Here is a 19740-nt window from a genome sequence, read left to right as displayed (position 1 = left end):
GAAGCTGGTGTGAAGCAGATTATCTGTGGCATTTCAGTGGACTTCAGTTCTCCAGCAATATGTAGCTGTCTTCGCTTGGTGATTTGATCAGATTTTGTTACTGTGCTGTGCGATCCGTGCGTTTTGGGTTCTGTCGATAAAACCACAAGAATTCGGGACTTGTCGTGGTTCAGAAACAGATTATTACACATGTGGTTTTCATTACAGGCCCAGATTAAGCAGTATACACTATGTAGCCAAAAATCTTTGTGGAAGCCTGAACATCAAACCTGTATGTGCTTTCTGAGGATCCCATTTCAGATGTAGTCCCACTGTGTTGTTCTGATAACCTTCACTTCTCTGGGAAGGCTTTCCGTTAGATGTGCGGCTGCGTGGATCTGTTCATCAATCCACAAGAGCGTTAGTGAGATCATGTGGAGTGATGAGGTCTGGGGTGCAGTCAAGCTTCCAGTTCATCATAAAGATGTTTAGTGGGGTTGAGGTCAGGGCTCGAGGTCTTCCACTCTTTTAATAAATTATGTCTATATGAAACTCGCTTTGTGCACAGGAGCATTGTCATGCTGGAAAATTACTAAGCCCCTTATTTCCATTAAAGTAAGCTCTAACGCTACAACATACAGCCGTTCTGTTCGGCTGTGTGCTTCCAACCTTGTGGCAGAAGTTTGGAGAAGAACCAGATATCTGTGTGATGTGAAGCGTATCCAAACCTTTCATTATATTAGGACGCCATTCCACGGCAGAAATGCACGTCTTGCGAACTTGTGTTTCTTGCTCCTGTCTCTATTCCTTGCTGACCTTCTGAACCTTTTGACCAAAGATTTGTGTACCCTTTTTAACCCTTTACATGCTTTTAATGATTGTACATTTTGGACTGTTGTTCAAGCTATTTTTTAAAAATCCCAAGAATAAAGAAACACTTTATCAGGGATTTCCATTAAGTCCATATTATAGGACATGTCAGGACTGCGTAACATTTCTGTAGTCGCTCAGTAATTCGTATTAGAGTACGCTTTAAGATGAATAATAATGAGTTCACACGTGCAGCGACTTGCAGAGACAAAGTGATCGGAGATTATTCATTTTCAGTGATAGCTGAAGACATGCAGCAACATCTGGACGTGCAATTTGTCCAGCAATGCGACAAAGTTTGCCTCTCCTTCATCTTTTATGATATGAACTACATATATATATAATATACAGTATATACTGTCCAATTTTTTATTTTTTTTATTTTTTATATTTTCATTGCTATGCATAATTTTATATAATCCCTCCAGAATGTTTTTAAAAGAAAGAAAACTGATTTGTTGTCAAATGGAATGCGAGTTGCGCCATCCAATGGTGAACATTATTACTATGGCAGATTTGGAGTGATAAATTCACTGTATCTACCAAAACTTAAGGGACTTTAAGGACTTAAATTTTGGCCGGCTTTAGGAAACATTTCTCTGTCATGAATTATATTTTAAAGTAGGTGTTTGCTTGGATGTCATCATGTTCGAATAGCTAAAAGGCTTGGACATTTTTGTAAAATCTGACTTTAATTTTGCTAGGATGCCACAGACAGATACATCACCATAACGCTTCTCATTCTTCTGACTGCAGGCACCGATGTGAAGGAGGCTCAGGTGATCTGCGTCTCCACTGGAACCAAGTGCATAAACGGCGAGTACATGAGCGACCGTGGCCTGGCACTTAACGACTGCCACGCTGAAATCATCGCCCGCCGCTCCCTTCTCCGCTACCTATACATGCAGCTGGAGTACTTCCTCAGGTGAGACACTCATCACATCAAACCAAATTACAGCCCCGTTTATCATGTACATCAGAGCCGCTTTCAGGCGGAGCGTAGCACAGCTGTTCTACAGTCAATCCGTCAGCGCGTCTCATTCAAAGCAGTACGTCTCTGACGTGCTTTCTAATGCTGTCTTAGAAGGAACATTTCAAAGGGATTGAATATAACATCTGTTTTCTTTCTGAAATAGTAACAGCAAAGAGGAGTACGAAAAGTCCATTTTCACCCGGTGTGAGAAACACGGCTACAGGCTGAAGGACAACGTTCAGTTTCACCTGTACATCAGCACGTCGCCGTGTGGAGACGCTCGCATCTTCTCACCACACGAGGCAGGCGTCGAAGGTCAGTTTATAGGGTGTTTACTCACAGTAATCCACCCTGTTTGCTTCCTGTTTGTTCGGTGCTCAAATCAAAGCGTTTGGTCATTAAGACTTTTAATAAGACTTGTCACTAGCTGAATTCTAGCAGCCAAAACTGGGCTTTCTGTGTATAAAATACTTCAACACCTCAGCCATAATGAACGGTGAAGGAATTTTACAAAATTGTTTTGGTAAAGACTTGTTTTACCAAAAAGTCTAAATTCCAACCAGCAGCTTGAAACAGCATTTAAACTTAACGCGAGTCAACCCGTAATTCTTTTATGCTGGAATAATAACTTGTTTCTTTTGTTAGAAAATAATAAAGTAAGTTCTGATGTATTTCATAACTTCATTTTTTTTTTATGTTAAGTGATCCTGAGCAACTTACATTATCATCTCATTTTATACAGATGAGAAATTGAGGGTTAAGGGCCTTGCTCAGGGGCCCAGCAGTGGCAGTTTGGTGGATTTATAATCCAAACCACCAGGCTACCACATTGCCATTGTTACAGTAACAATGTACACCAATAATGTTGGACAGGAACATGTTGCCTAGTCAGCTCGATGCATAAATATGAAGTATGTGGAAATCATGGCAATCGGCATTCTCTCAATTATGCATGTAATACCGATGCACTGATGGAGCACCAGAAAGCCCAGTGTGTGCAGCCTGTAGAGTTAAAGTATATCCACTGCTCACTGGTCATGTGATCAAGTTCTTTCTTGGAGAATCTACAAGATGCTGTAGAAAGCAGCATTTTAGCCACCTTTGGAGCTCTATTCCTGTTACAGAGAATCCCAAAGCTCAGGCTTTATGCTCTCAAAGCTTTGGGGAGAATTGGTAAATATATATATTTTTTTTTTACCTAAATAGTTTTAACATGTAGTATAGTGTATACAAAAATTTGTGTCATATTAAACCAATTTTGGATTTATTTGATTTTATTGTTCTACATATGGAAACATGTACGTTGTTCACAATATTCTGACAAACTAACCGAAGTTAAAGCTAGCAACATGAATCAAATCCAACTGTGACCAGAGCGTGTTGTTATACCACTGTTAGTCAGCGATCCAGCCAGCAACATGAATTCTTTCCATGAATTATGATTACTATTGGGACGGAAGAGCCATCCAGTTAAATATTTTTCCATGGCATGCCTGTTTTTTCATCGCTACCCGTAACCCCTCTGTTAGGTTTGGCTAGAAAGTCTTTGTCTGTCCGACAGTTGTGTAAAATGATTTATTCGGCCATTTCTTTAGAAATTAATTATCAAAGAACAATAATTGAATCCATTTGAGCTTGTGGTGCTTTTGTCTGCGATCAGTGTTGTTCAATTAGAATTTCATTCAGCTGTCTGCGTTTTGAAAAACAAATTTGGACAGTGTTTTTAATTAGCCAGCTACGTGTCCATGTCTGATTAATTCTGCTGTATGAACGTCATGCGTGAATCGTTGTATGTTCCAGTAACTGTGATACACAGTAGCTCTGATGAGCTTTTATCAAGAGTGCTTGCTGGAATTATTGCTTACTAGACATGACTTTACTGGCTAAAGTCTGGCCAGTTTTTCACGTTAATAAACTAAACTAGGCTGCTGTTAGTAGTTCTCCGCTCTAACCTCTGTCCCAACATTTCTGTCTTCAGATCAGGGAGACAGACACCCGAACAGGAAAGCTCGGGGTCAGCTGAGAACTAAGATCGAGTCGGGGGAAGGCACCATCCCCGTACGCTCCAGCAACACCATCCAGACATGGGACGGCGTTCTGCAGGGAGAGAGACTCCTCACCATGTCATGCAGTGACAAGATCGCCAGGTACCACAAAACACAAAGCTCCAGTGACTAGGTTGGCGTGTGTACAGTCTGTATAAGATGTTCAATTTAAATATCGCTTTACACCAGACAAACTGCAAAATCAGAACAAGGAAATATCAAGCACTGAACACACTATTTACATTTACGGCATTTGGCAGACGCCCTTATCCAGAGCAATGTACAAAAGTGCTTTGAAGTCACTATCGATGGACGTTGGTTCACTAGGACACAGACTTAGGATACCATCAACCTTAAAATGTGTTTAGTTTTTTTTGTTTTTTAATATACACATGAAACAAACAGCAAGTTTAAGTGTTTCAGGAAGAGGTAGGTCTTCACTTGTCATTTGAAGATAGCCAGTGACCCAGTGACAGTGTTCGGACATACAGGGGGAGTTAATACCTCCGCTTTGGTGCCAGAACAGAACAGAGAAGAAAAGAACTCAAGGCTCCAAAGGTGTACACAGATGTAGAAATTTGGAAAGACATCATGCTAACTGAACATTTGAACTGACCGTCTATGGGCTGTAAACAGGACGTGCTTGATGATGAAATGACTGAAATGAAACGTAGAGGCAGAAGTGGGAGCTACTGAGAACCACGGACCTGCGGTACATTTTTATTTTGGCAAATATAGATTTCATTTTTTGGGGTTTTGTTCTAGATTTCCATTTGACTCCTGCTTGTATTTAGGACTCTGGAGGTAATGTCTGGGTATGTAAGTATTATGTATATTCTAGAAATAGTCTTTCTTTTATTTAGCATTTGTCTTATTCCATCTTAAATACTTCCCTGGACAACAATCCATTGTATTAGCACACTGTCAGATTTTCTGAATTTCAACTGGGGTCAAATGTTAACATTTCTGAGGACAGGCTTGTGGAATCGAGTGTGTAGTTTACCTCAGTGGCACCGTTGCTGTCAGTCTCACTGCTTATGCCTGTGTGTGTGGAGATAAGGAGGTGTGTGTGTGTGTGTGTGTGTGTAGCACAGGCCCTGTCACTGGAGATGAGCGAGCCCCTCGTTCCTAGTTATCTGTTTCTCTTTGCTATTATTTAGACTATTAAGTTCAGTGTCATAAAGAAAAAACAGCCAGTGATAATGATTGCCTTTCTTCTCCAATGGAAGTCTGAGGAGCAGTTACGCAAGCGATGCCTGAGGGAAGATGGCCGTTAGCAGTTGAAGGATGGCGAGCTGTCAGGGTGTGGCATTTCATCACTTGTATTGCACCATTCCTCAAGGTGCCATCATCCCCTGTTGGATCGGGTTATTTATCAACATAAGTAGAATCCGTTGTGTATCCGGATCTCCCACGCTTTATGATTCATGTGTTCTTCTGTCACACTACATCATCTGGTTAAAAGCAATGCATGGAATATGTTTTATGTATCGGTGTCTCTGGGGAACTGGGACTTTTTTGCAGTAGACTGCATGTTTATTTAAGCTCGTGTCTAACTGCTATGTATTACAGTATATATTATCTATTGTATTAATATGCATGCGTTCAACACAACACAGTTGAGTTAGATTCTCAGTTTGGTTAGGGGTTAGGATTAGCATAGGGGGGCAGAAATATATGGGGTCAGAATTGTTTTGTTATTCTGAATAAATATACTATGATCCACAAATAAATATAAACAGTTTCATAAATATTTTTGAAATCAACAAATGCACAATAAGCAAACCATAAATATATGTTACAAATTTCACAAAAAGAAAATGAAATTCACAAATAAATAAAATGGGATTTGCAAATAAAAAAAATATTTATAAATATATATTTAATTGTATTTATTTGTGTATGGCTTCCTGCTCATTTGTGAATCGCGTTCTATGTAATTGTGGATTTGAAACATAAAGAACACAAGAATCCACAAATAGGTGGACTCCGCCCACCGTCTACTCCAGCCAATCGGACAAAGGTCGGTCAGAGTAAATGTGTCTTATATAATTTGTGCTAGGAGCACTGTCAGGAAAAAATGTTACAAAAGCTGTCACTTGGGTGGTGGTACTCTTTAATAATAATAATAATAATAATAATAATAATAATAATAATAATAATCTACAATTGTACTATTTATGTGCATATATACAATTGGTACAAACATGTACCTCTGAGGTGCGATCCAACTTGATAGGTGCATACCGCCACCTACTGTGATGGAGTGTGAAGTGCGAGTAAATCAGAACGTGATTGGTTAGAGGTAGACCGTGCCACGATTGGTCAGCGTCACGAGACCGTTGTCCGATTGGCTGGAATAGACGGTGGGCGGGGTCCACCTATTTGTGGATTCTTGTGCACGTCTTGACGTTAGAAGTGTTTCAAATCCACAAATGCACAGAACGCGATTCACAAATGCGTGCAGTGATTCACAATTGCACAGAACGCGATTCACAAATGAGCAGGAAGCCATACACAAATAAATACAATTAAATACATATTTATGAATTTTTTTTTATTTTCAAATCACATTTTATTTATTTGTGAATTTCATTTCTTTTTTGTGAAATTTGTAACACATATTTACGGCTTGCTTATTGTGCATTTGTTGATTTAAAAAATATTTGTGAAACTTTATATTTATTTGTGGATCATAGTATATTTATTCAGAATAACGAAAGAATTCTGACCCCATTGAAATATGGTTAGGGGTTCAGGGGACAATGTTAAGGTTAGAGGGGTAGGAATGGGATTAGCGGCTTAGAAGATTAGGGATATTAATGAAGATTGAATGAATAGGGGTTAGAGAGTTAGGTGGATAGGGGGTTAGAGGGTTAAGGTTAATGTTGGTGTTAGGGTTAAATAGTTAGGATGGGGTAAAAGAGTTAGGGAGAAGGGGTTAGATGGTTACATTTAGAGTGATAGGGATAGGACTTAGCGGCTTAGATGAATAAAGGTTAGAGTAAGGTTTGATGATTAGGGATGGGGTGGAAGGGTTAGAGTTAACAGGATAGGGTTAAATTGTTAGGGTTAGGATTAAAAGGTGTTGATTAATAAGTGGTTATTTTTTTTGTTTACAGTATCTCAGACTGTAGTTTTGCCAGGTTTAATACAGAGACATTTCACACAGATGTTTGTGTGGTAAAATCTCAACATCAATCATATATTTTAAAAGTCCTTTCCAGGAGTCTGTTGTGTCAGTGTTTTATAACAGTCAAAGGTGAAGCTGTAGATTTTTATAACACAATAAGTTCTTAGGTAAAGTGGATGTGAGAGGCTGTGCGTTTTATAGTTTCATAACATGACAAGCATGTTTTTTTTTTCCTCATTAGCCAGAGTTTTACAGTTGAATGATGACGAATCATGTTGAATCTCGTGTTTTTATGACCATAAATGACAGAGTATTTTTAATTCCTTGCTGTTGCTATAAGAAATAATACACGTCGGTACAGGTGCCTCCGTCCTGGGAGATAAACGCAGGCTTGTTTGATTTAAAAGAGAGGAAAGGTCAGGTTTAGCCAACAGATGATGATCTGAAAGGCTACGCACCATGACTCCTCATCCTTTTCAAGCCTCCTTTATAGAAGTCAAACCCGACTCTGAATTAGTAATGTCTCTGCTTGCTTTTTAGATTAAACAAAAGGTCCCTAGCATGGCTCTGAAGTACAGCCGTAATTATTTTTGCTTTCCCGTTTGATTAAACGTGCTGCCTTATAGCCAGAAAACAGCAGAAATAGAGGGGTTAGCCAAGCCTTCCGGTTCTAGCTTAACAAAGTCACTACATTAACAATAGCTGAAGTCACGGCTGTGAGTCAGGCAGGAGTTTGAAGCGGTTGATTGGCCGTACTGAAGCGAAGAGCTCCAATCACTTGAGAGCATGTCACCAACATGGCGGGGCAGCAGGTGTTGTTTGGGGGAGTCGAGGCCGTCTTGATTAGCCCCTTTGATTGTGTGCTGCAGAAGGATGGACCCCGCTGGGGTAGTCTAGGGACGTGAAAGCTCATAGTGACGGGGAAACGGAAGAACGGCACTAAATGAACCCGTTCCCCTCATACCCCGTGTGAGCAAAAAGCATCAAGCCTCAGATCTCTGATGCTGAATATATACACATCAAGAGAGAGAGACTTCTTTCTTCAGGTCTTGTTTTAATTTCACAAGTTCCAAAGAAAAATGAACATCTCATTGCAGCTGTTTTTCTAGACATTCTATGTAATATTTCCATAATTTTGTCATGTTTCTGACTTGTTTGTTTCGCTCGCATGGGAATTTTCATAGAGCTTATAATAGAAGGAACAGGAAACATCAGGATGTCGGATTCAGTGCTCAAGGGCAAACAAAATGTCTTTTAATAGACTTTCAGTCAGGAAATGTTTGTTCTGTCCTTTTCAGTGCTCTGTGTGTGTGTATACACAGGTGGAACGTGGTGGGGATCCAGGGCTCACTGATGAGCTACTTCACTGAGCCCATCTACTTCTCGAGCATCATCCTGGGCAGCCTGTATCACGCTGATCATCTCTCTCGGGCCATGTACCAGCGCATCGCTGACATCGAACACCTGCCCCAGCAATTCACCCTCAACCGGCCCCTGCTCAGCGGTATACACACCCCACCACCTCTCCTCTGCTTTCACTCACACGCTACACACCGAACTAACGACGAATCCACGGAGCAGCGTGAAACGTGGGAAAGCATGATGCTGAAATCTTTGTCGTTTTATTTGGGCAAAATGATTAACAATGTACTACCAGTGCCAAAAGAAATTACTTGCTTAGCTCATGTCCGTCATCATGTTGCCTTTGGTTCGTCATTATCTAGGCAAAAAAAAGTTGTTTTCCTAGTTCATGTTGCCTTCCACATCAAAATGCGACAATTTCCAGCTAAATGTAATACACACCTCATGCACATGCCAGTGGAGGAAAATGCCCATTAACTTATATCACACTGTTTCACATTATCTTCCCCAAATGGCACCTTTCATCCCAAGCACTGCGCATATTCACTCAGAAATGTGGTACATTATGGAAGGAAAATGTTTTCTAATTTCCTTTTCAGGTTGCTTTTTAAAAGGTACAGGAGACAAGATCAAGCAGTCAGTCGGTGAAATAAATGAACACACAATGGGCTGAAATCCCTTCAGGTGTCCTGAGTTGTAAATCTGTTGTGAGTTGTTACACACCTGATGGTGGTGAGTTCACGTGTACGTTGTTGGAAGAGCGGAGACTGAAAGCAAAGCCGTCGTGATGTCATTCGTCACAATAACTACTGATATAGTTGTTTATAACTGAAACACAAGCGATAACATTCAGGCTTGTTGTTGATTAGAAAGAAAGAGCTTATTTTATTTCTTTCTGACAACTTTGGAACTGATCACTAAGAAATCCAACAGAGATGTAATGCAGACTGACTTGACACTGACTCGACTCAAAGTCCCAGAATGCGTTTGAGAAGCACCGAGAGACTCGGCACAACTGATTACTAGTCAACAAGGCTACAAGCACAAAGGCTTTAATGATGTTATTATCATGAAAATTTAAGCTCTGGGAGCAGAGGGTACAGATAAGGTGAGAGAGAGAGAGAGAGAGAGAGAGAGAGAGAGGGAAAGCTGGACAGAGTAAAGGACTAAAGCGCTGCTGCATCACAAAATGGCAATGAATGATGTTTAGAATAACTCTGAATTTCATTCAAAAATACGCTATTGGGCACCACATGTTAATTAGAAAGCTTAATATGCAAGTCTTTTAGCAAGGCTTATTCTCCTTTAATGAAACTCTTGAGTTCCCAGATCAACCTCCAAAGCTGCTTTAGTGCAAGTGGAAAACTTTAGATTAATCCTTTTTCCTTCATTTTTCTCTCTCTCTCTCTCTCTCTCTCTCTCTCTTTTTCTCTCTCTCTCTCTCTCTCTCTCTCTCTCTCTCTCTCTCTCTCTTTCTCTCTTTTTTGCTCTCTGTCTGTCTCTACATCCTTCTATTAACAGTAAGAGCAAGAAAATGAATCTCTTCTCGGCTGTGTGCAAACACAATGTCTGCTCTGTTTAAAGACAGAGTGATATTTGAGAATGTCAAGCTCCTTCTAGGTGATATTTGCTTGAGATCTTTAGATCACGTCACCTTATTCATATTATTAAACATGTACTATTGCACACACTGTTACAGAGTGTTACATCAGATTTCCAAGACGATCAGGTCTAGTGAGTTCTGCGTGTCTCGATGAAGAGCCTTTAAAAACGTTACGTGTCACAAGTGCGACAGCAGAAACACAAGCCGGGCTGTCGGCTTCTAACTATTACATTTTTAAGAAGATCGAAAATGGCTTTGAAACTTGCCATGTCAAAAGTATATAAGGACAGAAGAATGTACACTTTACGTCCTATGATCGAGTGCATCAGATACCCCATTGGGATTTCATATAAAATAGAGAGCACAAAAGCGAGATAAAGACAAAAGTATGAAATCCCTGAGCTGGGAAGAAGAGTAACGCGGCATCAGTTTGCTACTTAATAATTTGGTAGTTCACCAGCATGGACATACAGCAAGCACTTAACCTACAGTAGCTCATGAAACATGTAGAGTTGTGAGAGTTATACTCTGTCAGGCAGGTCGGATTCCTAGCAGTTATACAACTGTCATCTCTACATGATCTCAACAATCTGTTTTAATTCTAGGTCATCAACTCAACCATTTCCAGTGTAGAAATATACAGAAACCACAGTTATGGTTAACACATGGATTAACGTTTGTATTGAACCCCTTAAATCTCCAGAGCTCTGACTTACCTTCCTCAATCTCGTAGAGCTCTAAAGGTTGCAGTCTAACATACAAATGAACGAGCAAACTTGGACTAATGATTTGGATTCTTGTGTCATGTTTTGTGCGTGTCCCTGTATTTGCGTCCTTGTGCACGTCCGCTGCATGTCCCTAACTGTGCACATCCTCTGCATGTCCCTGTGCTCCTATTGCCCTGTGCGCATCCCTGTGCACGTCCCTGTGCTTGTCCCTATGCGCATCCCTGTGCTCGTCCCTGTGCTTGTCCCTGTGCGCATCCCTGTGCTCGTCCCTGTGCTCGTCCCCGTGCGTATCCCCTGTGCCTCTTTTCCCCTGTGCACGTCCTCTGTGCCTCTGTTCCCCTGTGCTTGTCCCTTTGCCTCTATTCCCCTGTGCACGCATCGCTGTGCATGTCCTCTGCGTGTCCCAGTGATATTTGTAACTTTTGATCAGTTTTTGATGTACACACAGTGTCTGATGGAGTGTCTGTGGTTGTGTGTTGTGCAGGTATCAGTAACGCAGAAGCACGGCAGCCAGGAAAAGCTCCTAACTTCAGCGTGAACTGGGCGGTGGGTGACCAAGGTTTAGAGGTCATTAACGCCACCACGGGTAAGGACGACATGGGCCGGCCTTCTCGCCTCTGCAAGCATGCTCTCTACAGCCGCTGGGTTCGACTGCACTCAAAGGTACACGCTTCTTCTGAATGCATTCATTTCAGATTAAATGTACTTCTATCTTCTATATCTTATTTAAAATCAGCATTTAAAAGGAGAGGTTTGTAGTTAATAGGGCCATTTTTTCTGTCCTGGCGGAAAGGAAGAGCTAATCATCAGCCCAGGAAAAGATGTCCATCAGCACACATATGCACATTTATATATATATATATATATATATATATATATATATATATATATATATATATATATATATATATATATATATATATATACACACACATGTTTATATATATTTTTATTTGTTTATTTATATTCTGTACCCATTTAATTTTTATTTCCATTTTAAATTTTTATCACCTGGACAGTCATAAAAACACATTTCCCTACATGTTGTACTATGTATGACTGTGTATATGACACAGTCACATGATTAATTGGCCTGGATTCACTGAGGTTATTAGCCTGGATTCACTGAGGTTTAGAGATACCCATTAAAAAGTTTCCCTGCATGTTTCCCTGTACAGTTTTTGAGAGTTAACTTGTAATACAGCATGATTTGAGCTTCTGACCTGAGCTACAAGTGTCCTATGTCTCTTTTTAAAGATCTTTGTCATCACGTCCATATACAGTGTGCAGAAACCCAGTGAGATGAAATATCATTTCTCCTCGACTTTAAGGTGCAAGAAACCTGTATGACATCGGCAGTGCTGACAGGACCGGGATGCTTGCTGGGAGAGAGTGTGGGAAACAGTACACTAGTATATACTTTGAGTACAGCCTAGCTTTAGCTTTTTGCTTTAAAAATTCCATGCAAATTTTCTGTAGGGAAGATTTATCTTGATGAACTAAACAAGAATCAGAAACTTCTGTTTGTTCCCAGTGGATTTTTTTTGCAACATTTAAAAACCAGTGGAAAAATCCTATTGTCTTTTTTGTGGAGGGAACCAACATGATGTTTTCTTGTTGTGGGAACTCATCCCTGCAGCACTCTGTTCTACTTTCTTACCTGTGGAGTCATTATGTTTTACACTAAAATACGTCAGATGAATCGGTGGCGATTTTTTAGACCACTGTAGCTTGCAGGTTCCACTAGATCAGGCTAGTTCCACCCACCTGCTTAACTCCTAACTCGTGTTTAAAGGACCTGGACACAATCTCTTCCAGCTCCTCCCTTCTGCCAGGCACTACAGAGCTTTGCTTACCAAAACTGCCAGACACAGGAACAGTTTCTTTCCCCAGGCAATCACCCTGATTAACAACTCACCATAATTATACAGTGGGGCTCGAAAGTTTGGGCACCCCAGGTAAAAAATTGTATTAATGTGCATAAAGAAGCCAAGAAAAGATGGAAAAATCTACAAAAGGCATCAAATTACAGATTAAACATTCTCATAATTTGTCAAAAAAAATTAGATTTTATTTCCATCATTTACACTTTCAAAATAACAGAAAACAAAAAAATGGCATCTGCAAAGATTTGGGCACCCTGCAGAGTTCATACCTTGTACTACCCCTTTGGCAAGTATCACAGCTTGTAAAAGCTTTTTGTAGCCAGCCAAGAGTCTTTCAATTCTAGTTTGAGGTATCTTTGCCCATTCTTCCTTACAAAAGTCTTCCAGATGTTTGAGATTACTGGGCTGTCTGTCACGCACTGCTCTATTCATAGATTAGCAATTATGTTGAGGTCAGGGGATTGTGAAGGCCATGGCAGAACCTTGAGTTTCTGCCTCTTGATGTAATCCACCGTGGATTTTGAGGTGTGTTTAGGACCATTATCCATTTGTAGACGCCATCCTCTCTTTAACTTCAGCTTCTTCACAGATGGCATCAAGTTAGCGTCCAAAATTTGCTGAAATATTATTGAATTCATTTTTCCTTCTACTCGTGAAATGCTCCCTGTGCCACTGGCTGTAATAAAACCCCAAAGCATGATTGATCCACCCCCATGCTTAACAGTTGGACAGAGGTTCTTTTCATTAAATTCTGTGCCCTTTCTTCTACAAACCTACCTTTGTTCATTCTGGTCAAAAACCTCTATTTTAACCTCATCGGTCCACAGAAATTGTTTCCAGCATCAGGTTTGTCTATATGTTCATTTGCAAACTTCAAACGTTGATTTTTGTGGTGAGGATGTAGAAGAGGGTTTCTTCTGATGACTCTACCATGAAGACCATATTTGTACAAGTATCTCTTTATAGTGGAATGGTGTACCACAATTCCAGTGTCTACCGGATCTTTCTGGAGGGATCATGCAGTCAAACGTGGGTTTTGACTTGCTTTTCTCACAATCCTGCGAGCTGTTCTGTCTGATATTTTCCTTGGTCTTAAAGATTTTGCTTTAACTTCCACTGTTCCTGATGCCTGCCATTTTTCAATTACATTCTGAACAGAGGATATTGGCATCTGAAAACGCTTTGCTATCTTCTTATAGCCTTCTACTGCTTTAGAAGAACCCATAGTGCTGATCGTTGGGGCAAGGTCAGATGAGTCTGGGATTTAAAACCTTTGAGATTGACATCACCTGGTCTTTCCAGATGATGAATGAGAATCCATGACACTGTCAGGTCTCAGCTTTCCAAAGGGGGTGGTGCATGCTATAAACTCTGCAGGGTGCCCAAACTTTTGCAGATGCCATTTTTTGTTTTGTTTTGTTTTCTGTTATTTTGAAAGTGTAAATGATGGAAATAAAATCTAACTTTTTTTTGAAAAATTATAAGAATGTTTAATCTGTAATTTGATGCCTTTTGTAGATTTTTCCATCTTTTCTTGGTTTCTTTATGCACATTAATACAAATTTTTACCTGGGGTGCCCAAACTTTCGAGCCCCACGGCATTCCCTGCTTCATCTATAAGTTATCAGGACTGTCAGTCATCACATCATCCATATAGGCTACACACACTACTGCTGCTGTATATTGTACAAAAAGCATAATATTGCGCAATATTGTTATTTGCACTCCCACACTTTATGCCCATGATCGTTTATGTACTGATCGTCTATATTCTATATTCATATTTAATACTCATTCTGTCTATATTGTATCTCATCGTCTGCATTGTCTTCTATAGTTCGTATAGTATAGTGTTATTATTGTCTGTACGTTTGAGAGTCACAAACAGCTGGAACCAAATTCCTTGTGTGTGTCAACTCACTTGGCCAATAAACCTGATTCTTATTCTGTTGTCCCTTTTTCTCTCCTCAGTTCTCGTCCACCTTGCGGATCAAAGTGGCCAAGCCGAGCTCATACCACGAAGCCAAGCAGGCGGCAGTGGAGTATCACGCCGCAAAGCAGACGCTCATCAAGGCCTTCCAGAAAGCAGGATTGGGGGCCTGGGTGAAAAAGCCTATAGAACAGGACCAGTTCTCTCTGAGTTCGTGAAGGGGATGCAAGAGGGACAGTGCAGAGATCTGAATGACATGACTACAACCAGCTGTTGATATGTCACTTTGTGTGTGTGTGTGTGTGTGCAGGTGCGTGCGTGCATGTGTGTGTGTATGTATGTATGTGTGTGTGTTTGACTCTGTTGATTTCCAGCCAATCCACAGCCCTTTAGACTCACTCACTCTGCCCTTACACACCTGATATTCGTTTGTCTGTTGTTTATAACAAACGCCTGTGTTTGGGGTCGGAAAATCACTCCAGAGCTCTGAATTGGATACAGTGTTCTATTTTACAACTGGAAAAAAAAAAAAAAAAAACATTGTTTGTCACTTTATTCCTGTTAAATGGGTTTTGATCGCTTCCAACCCATCGTGCTCATGTTTGGTGGCCTCGGAACGTACATGCAGGTTTATGCTAATTATGACACTGAAATGCATCCCTCTGTTTTTAACCATCAGCCTTCTCTTTTATTCTGTTTCTAAATCTAACTTCGAAATCAAGACTGTACTTTTTACTGTTGGAAATTTCTTTTTGTTTCTCTCCTTGTACGATGTAATTCGAATTTAATTAGAATTTAGAACAGCAGTTTTTTTATTTTTATTATTATTAATTTTTTTTACAAATCAGACACGGAGTCTTCTCCCCTTTAAAACAGACCCAAACTTTTTTTTAACGTTCTAGAATCGAGCCTTTAATTAACCATGTAATCAAAATGCAACCAAAGTACATTGTTCTCGTTTAACTTTGTCTCAGTGACATCTCTATTGCATGTGTGTACCGTGTGCAGTGGCGCACATCACTCTGAACAAGTGCCCGATTTTTTTGTTTTTTGTTTGTTTTTTTTCCCGGGCAAAATATAAGAGACTTGATGAAGAAGCTGCCTTCTTTTGACCATTTTAGAAGTTTAGGAGTTTAGGTACTTTTACAGAATGATGTCTCGTCTTTTTTTAAATTGCATGGGCGTGTATGAAGCTAGGTTTTGTAGCTGTTGCTATGTCAGTCTGTTCATTTGCATTGATCATTGTAGAAACAGATGGTAGAATATATAATACCACGCCGCCCACCGAATTTTAGGGAACGGCAGCGTTTCTCGGTTGTGCACGTTTATTGTCTAAAGCGGTCTCTCTCTGCATGGAAAGAGTGGACGGTTTTCAGGGGTTACTTACAAACAGCCCGGTTTAATTAGGGCTTCTTTCTTTGTTTGTTTATTAAATATGTCCGTGTTTTTTTTTGTTTGTTTGTTTGTTTGTTTTTCTTTTCAAATTTTTGTCACAAATTGTCCATATTGCTGAATTCTGCTGTATCCCTGCTACTGAGGTCTGCCTTCTTTCTGCAAGATTCTTTTCCTGCTGTTTTTTAAGCTTGTGCACTCTTTCATTATTGACCAACAAACAGCAGCATGTTTGACTGATCCTGAAGTCATATAAACAGGAGCATGATTACTATAATAATCCTCAGCTTTTATTTTCAACAGTCGGCTTTTGTTCCTTAGTTTAAAAAGGAAGCTTCGCTGAACTTGAATCACAGACTTCGATTTTCACCTTATTTTCAAGGCAACAGCTCCGTTTGGTGAAAGCGAAAGGGAAGGCCACGGTTTTATGTTGAAATAAATGAAACCGTGAATATATTTCACGTTAAATTGCTGTTTTTCACTTTGGAATGCAGCGCAGTCACATGACCTCTGCAGCCCAAACACCACTGGACTTAGCTGATTCTCTCTCACAACTGTACAGAGAGACGGTGTTACATTTAAGTGTGTGTGTGTGTGTGTGTGTGTGTGTGTGTGTGTGTGTGTGTGTGTGTGTGTACCTGCTGCTGAGCCCAACCGGCACTCTGTCGAGATGTCATAGCAACAGGACTTGGAGATTGTTGAATCTTCACCAAAGATGATGTCTTTTACGTTTGGTTGTTTTACGGTGAGAAAAATAAAAGTGTAACTTTATTTTTTAAAAACAGTTATTAATGCAAAGTTCGGTGGACATCTTATAACTGGTCATCAAGGTTTTGTATATTCATTTACTAATATATTTTTAGTTTGTTTCACTGACAATCTCTGTGTTTTGCATTGATATGAGAGCAGCTCCTTTCTCTGAGTTTCGGTTCCTGTTAGTTTACAACTGTAAATATTGTGAACCTCTGTCATTGCCATGGACATTCATATATACTGCATATGTTTCTGGTAGTTCTGATCGACTGTTTCTTCATCACACCTTTACACACATCTGCAGAAACTTGTATGGAAGTGGTAGCTTCTGTACCACTTGTTTTCTTTTAATTAAAGTCATTGTATTGTTTTCTGTTTGACAGAAACCTTGTTTATGTTCGATTGGTTCAGCTGTCCTGACCCTGTACCTCATACACAGATAGGCAGAATGAACAAGACAAGAGATTGTGTCCTTAGAAAACACAACAGTTGCCAGGTCTGTGTTGATAACTCGCCTAATGACTTTACTGCTATTAAAACCCAGGCTCGTATATGATATGAGCAGCACAGGATGCACTGAGTAGCTTTGTTGCATTATAATAGAGGTGAAATCCTGAGCTCATGTTATTGGCTGTTTGGATGATCACACATTGTCCCAGTGTCCATCTCCATCATGTTTCCTCCAGGGGGTCTGATTTACTTAAACCTCCCAGAAACATGTCAGTAGGTGGACCCGAGACTCAAAATTTGCAGTTAACTGGTTTATCACTTGAGCTGCATTGCCACCTTACACCTTCCTGGCTTAGGCTCTGCCATGACCAGGACAAAGCACTTAATAAATGAACGAATTAATTTTGTTCAAATTGTTTTTAACATCCATGTTCTGGATGGTCTGGTATTGTCTGTCTACATAAAATTCCCTGAGTAATGAGAGCTAGGAGAGTGAGTAAAACTAACAGACTTGGCAACTTTTTTTTTTTTGCAATGAACATTATATAATGTCCTTCGATTTTTGTCCTTTATTTTGTAGCCCAGCGATGAAGATTATTTTAATTTAGATTTTTTTTCTTTTTATCTTTCATTTATAAGCCACTCATCACGGTTTCATGCCTTCCGTCTGTAGTGTACTGATTGTCAAACCTGTACTTCACACACTACTGTTCTCTCTCTCAACTACCCAAGATGTCAGTGGATGATGTCATGAATACAATTCCCCCATCCCAGCCAAGTCAGGATTTTTTCTTTTTCTTTCTTTCTTTTTTTTTTTTAATTGGTCTGGAACAGGAGCATATTTCAGTCCAGTCGTGACTCCATGCTCTGGTTCTGGTTCTGGTCAGCCCTGTTCTGAGCGTGTTGTGATTAGTTGACTGTACAGTGGGGTACGGTGGTGCTGTACACTGCCTCCTCCTGCGTGTCCTCTGTAAAATCCATACACGGGCCACCTGCATGAGCTCCTCCACTGAAGCTGCACCCAGCATGATGACTATAAAAGGACTTGTATGTAGAAAAAAACATAGATCTATATATATATAAAGGAGAAAAAAAATAAACAAGATATTAGTTTACCTTTGTATATGAGTGGAGTATTTTTTTCTTTCTTCTTTCTCCCGGTTTTTTAGTGAAACAACAGAAGGTTTCCTTTTTAGAAAAGGATAGAACCTCTTTAATAATGCTGAACCTTCTGGAGAATCCTTGAGATTTAGCATGTTTTCAGATAAAACTCACATTTCGCTCAGTAAATGCAACACACTGGCACTGGGGCTCCCAAGTGCCACAGTCCTTTGTGTCTGGAAATCAAAATTGCAGTGCTCTCTGGTGGGAAAGGTGTAATAACCGTCTCTACCCTGTCAATCAAAGCAACACTAGCCAATCACAGGCATCTGTGATCTCAGGTATGTGAAAGAGGACAGATAGTACCTCGTTCCTTGTGTGTTATGCTTCCCTGTGACGCAGCATGAGCAGCAGTTGACTCCTGAAACATGTGCTTGCTCCATTCACCATAGCTGGTCATGTGATATGGAGACGTAACCGGTGAGTGGGAATAGGCAAAATAATTGTAACTTCTCAAAAATTTGAAAACGTAACTAAAGTACAAGTAGACACCTGAACAATCACAACCATATGTTTGACAAAGTTGAAGCACACAATTGTATTGTAATGGTTTTGTATTCTGTAGCGTTACAAGTTCCTTTCACTGGAAATACAGCAATAAACACTTGTTCCTGCATGACGATGCCTCTGTGCACAATAAATAAAATAAGTTACAACAAAGAACTGTTACTTATTAGATGTTTACTGAATGAAGATGCTGAATGTTGGAAACAACTTTACTATCATGGAATAGATAGAGATTTTCCTAGCTTCAGAAACAAAGGACCAAGATCCAACTCCTACTATAAGCCTGACCTTCACCTCCCCAAACACATTTGTCCAGTCTGAAACACATTGACTTGTCTCTAACCCCCTGGACCACTTCCATGACCCTGCCCAGTTTGGGGGAGCTGTTTAGCAGTGAAGTTTACTTGGAAATAATTATCACTCTAATCAGGCATTTGAGGTGCACCGAATATTTGTTTTACATCAATGTTTGCATTGTATAAGCTTAACAGGTTTAATTCTCCACTTTACTCTCTAACATTTTGTCACATTATGATCTAAGAGGCTGAAGTTATTTCTGCAAACACTGTTAGGTATCATTAGTCTATTTCACATTATTTTGTGTGTTCTGTTTATTGATAGTAATTTTTGGTTAGTTACAGTTTAAACCGCAGCTATTCAAAAGCTTGAGACTATCAATTTTAGTTTCACAGCCAATTTTAGTGTGAAAAGAGATTCGTCGAGTGAAGTGACAAAGATGAGTCTTGACTTTTACCTCAGGTGATGAGACTGAGATGAATGTGGATGTTAAGTAGAGTCTTTTAATGTAAAGAATCACTGTACAATGATCAGCCATAACATTAAAATGTCCTGCTGTCCACCTTGGAGAAGTGATAGCTCAGGGGTTAAGGTATTTCACTAGTAATCTGACTGATAATCAGCGTTCAATTCCCGGGTCTACCAAGCTATCGCTGGTTGGGGACTTGAGC

At 39.9% G+C, this 19740-nt stretch overlaps 1 protein-coding gene across 7 annotated transcripts in view; it reads left to right on the top strand.

The window, feature by feature from the left end:
- The window catches only part of adarb1b (adenosine deaminase RNA specific B1b), a 154872-nt gene extending 137848 nt beyond the window's left edge, over positions 1 to 17024 (top strand). For all 7 annotated transcript variants that reach the window (XM_027164203.2, XM_027164197.2, XM_027164202.2 and 4 more), the window contains 6 exons: positions 1606 to 1774; positions 1986 to 2137; positions 3801 to 3969; positions 8323 to 8504; positions 11178 to 11356; positions 14551 to 17024. In XM_027164203.2, the coding sequence (XP_027020004.1) occupies positions 1606 to 1774; positions 1986 to 2137; positions 3801 to 3969; positions 8323 to 8504; positions 11178 to 11356; positions 14551 to 14727 (1028 nt within the window). In that variant the 3' untranslated portion in view covers positions 14728 to 17024. The remainder of the gene's footprint in view (positions 1 to 1605; positions 1775 to 1985; positions 2138 to 3800; positions 3970 to 8322; positions 8505 to 11177; positions 11357 to 14550) is intronic.
- Positions 17025 to 19740: the final 2716 nt, after the last annotated feature.

Source organism: Tachysurus fulvidraco, chromosome 6, assembly GCF_022655615.1.
Source record: "Tachysurus fulvidraco isolate hzauxx_2018 chromosome 6, HZAU_PFXX_2.0, whole genome shotgun sequence".
In the NCBI taxonomy this organism is placed as follows: domain Eukaryota; kingdom Metazoa; phylum Chordata; class Actinopteri; order Siluriformes; family Bagridae; genus Tachysurus; species Tachysurus fulvidraco.
This window is presented reverse-complemented; position numbering and strand designations above follow the sequence as displayed.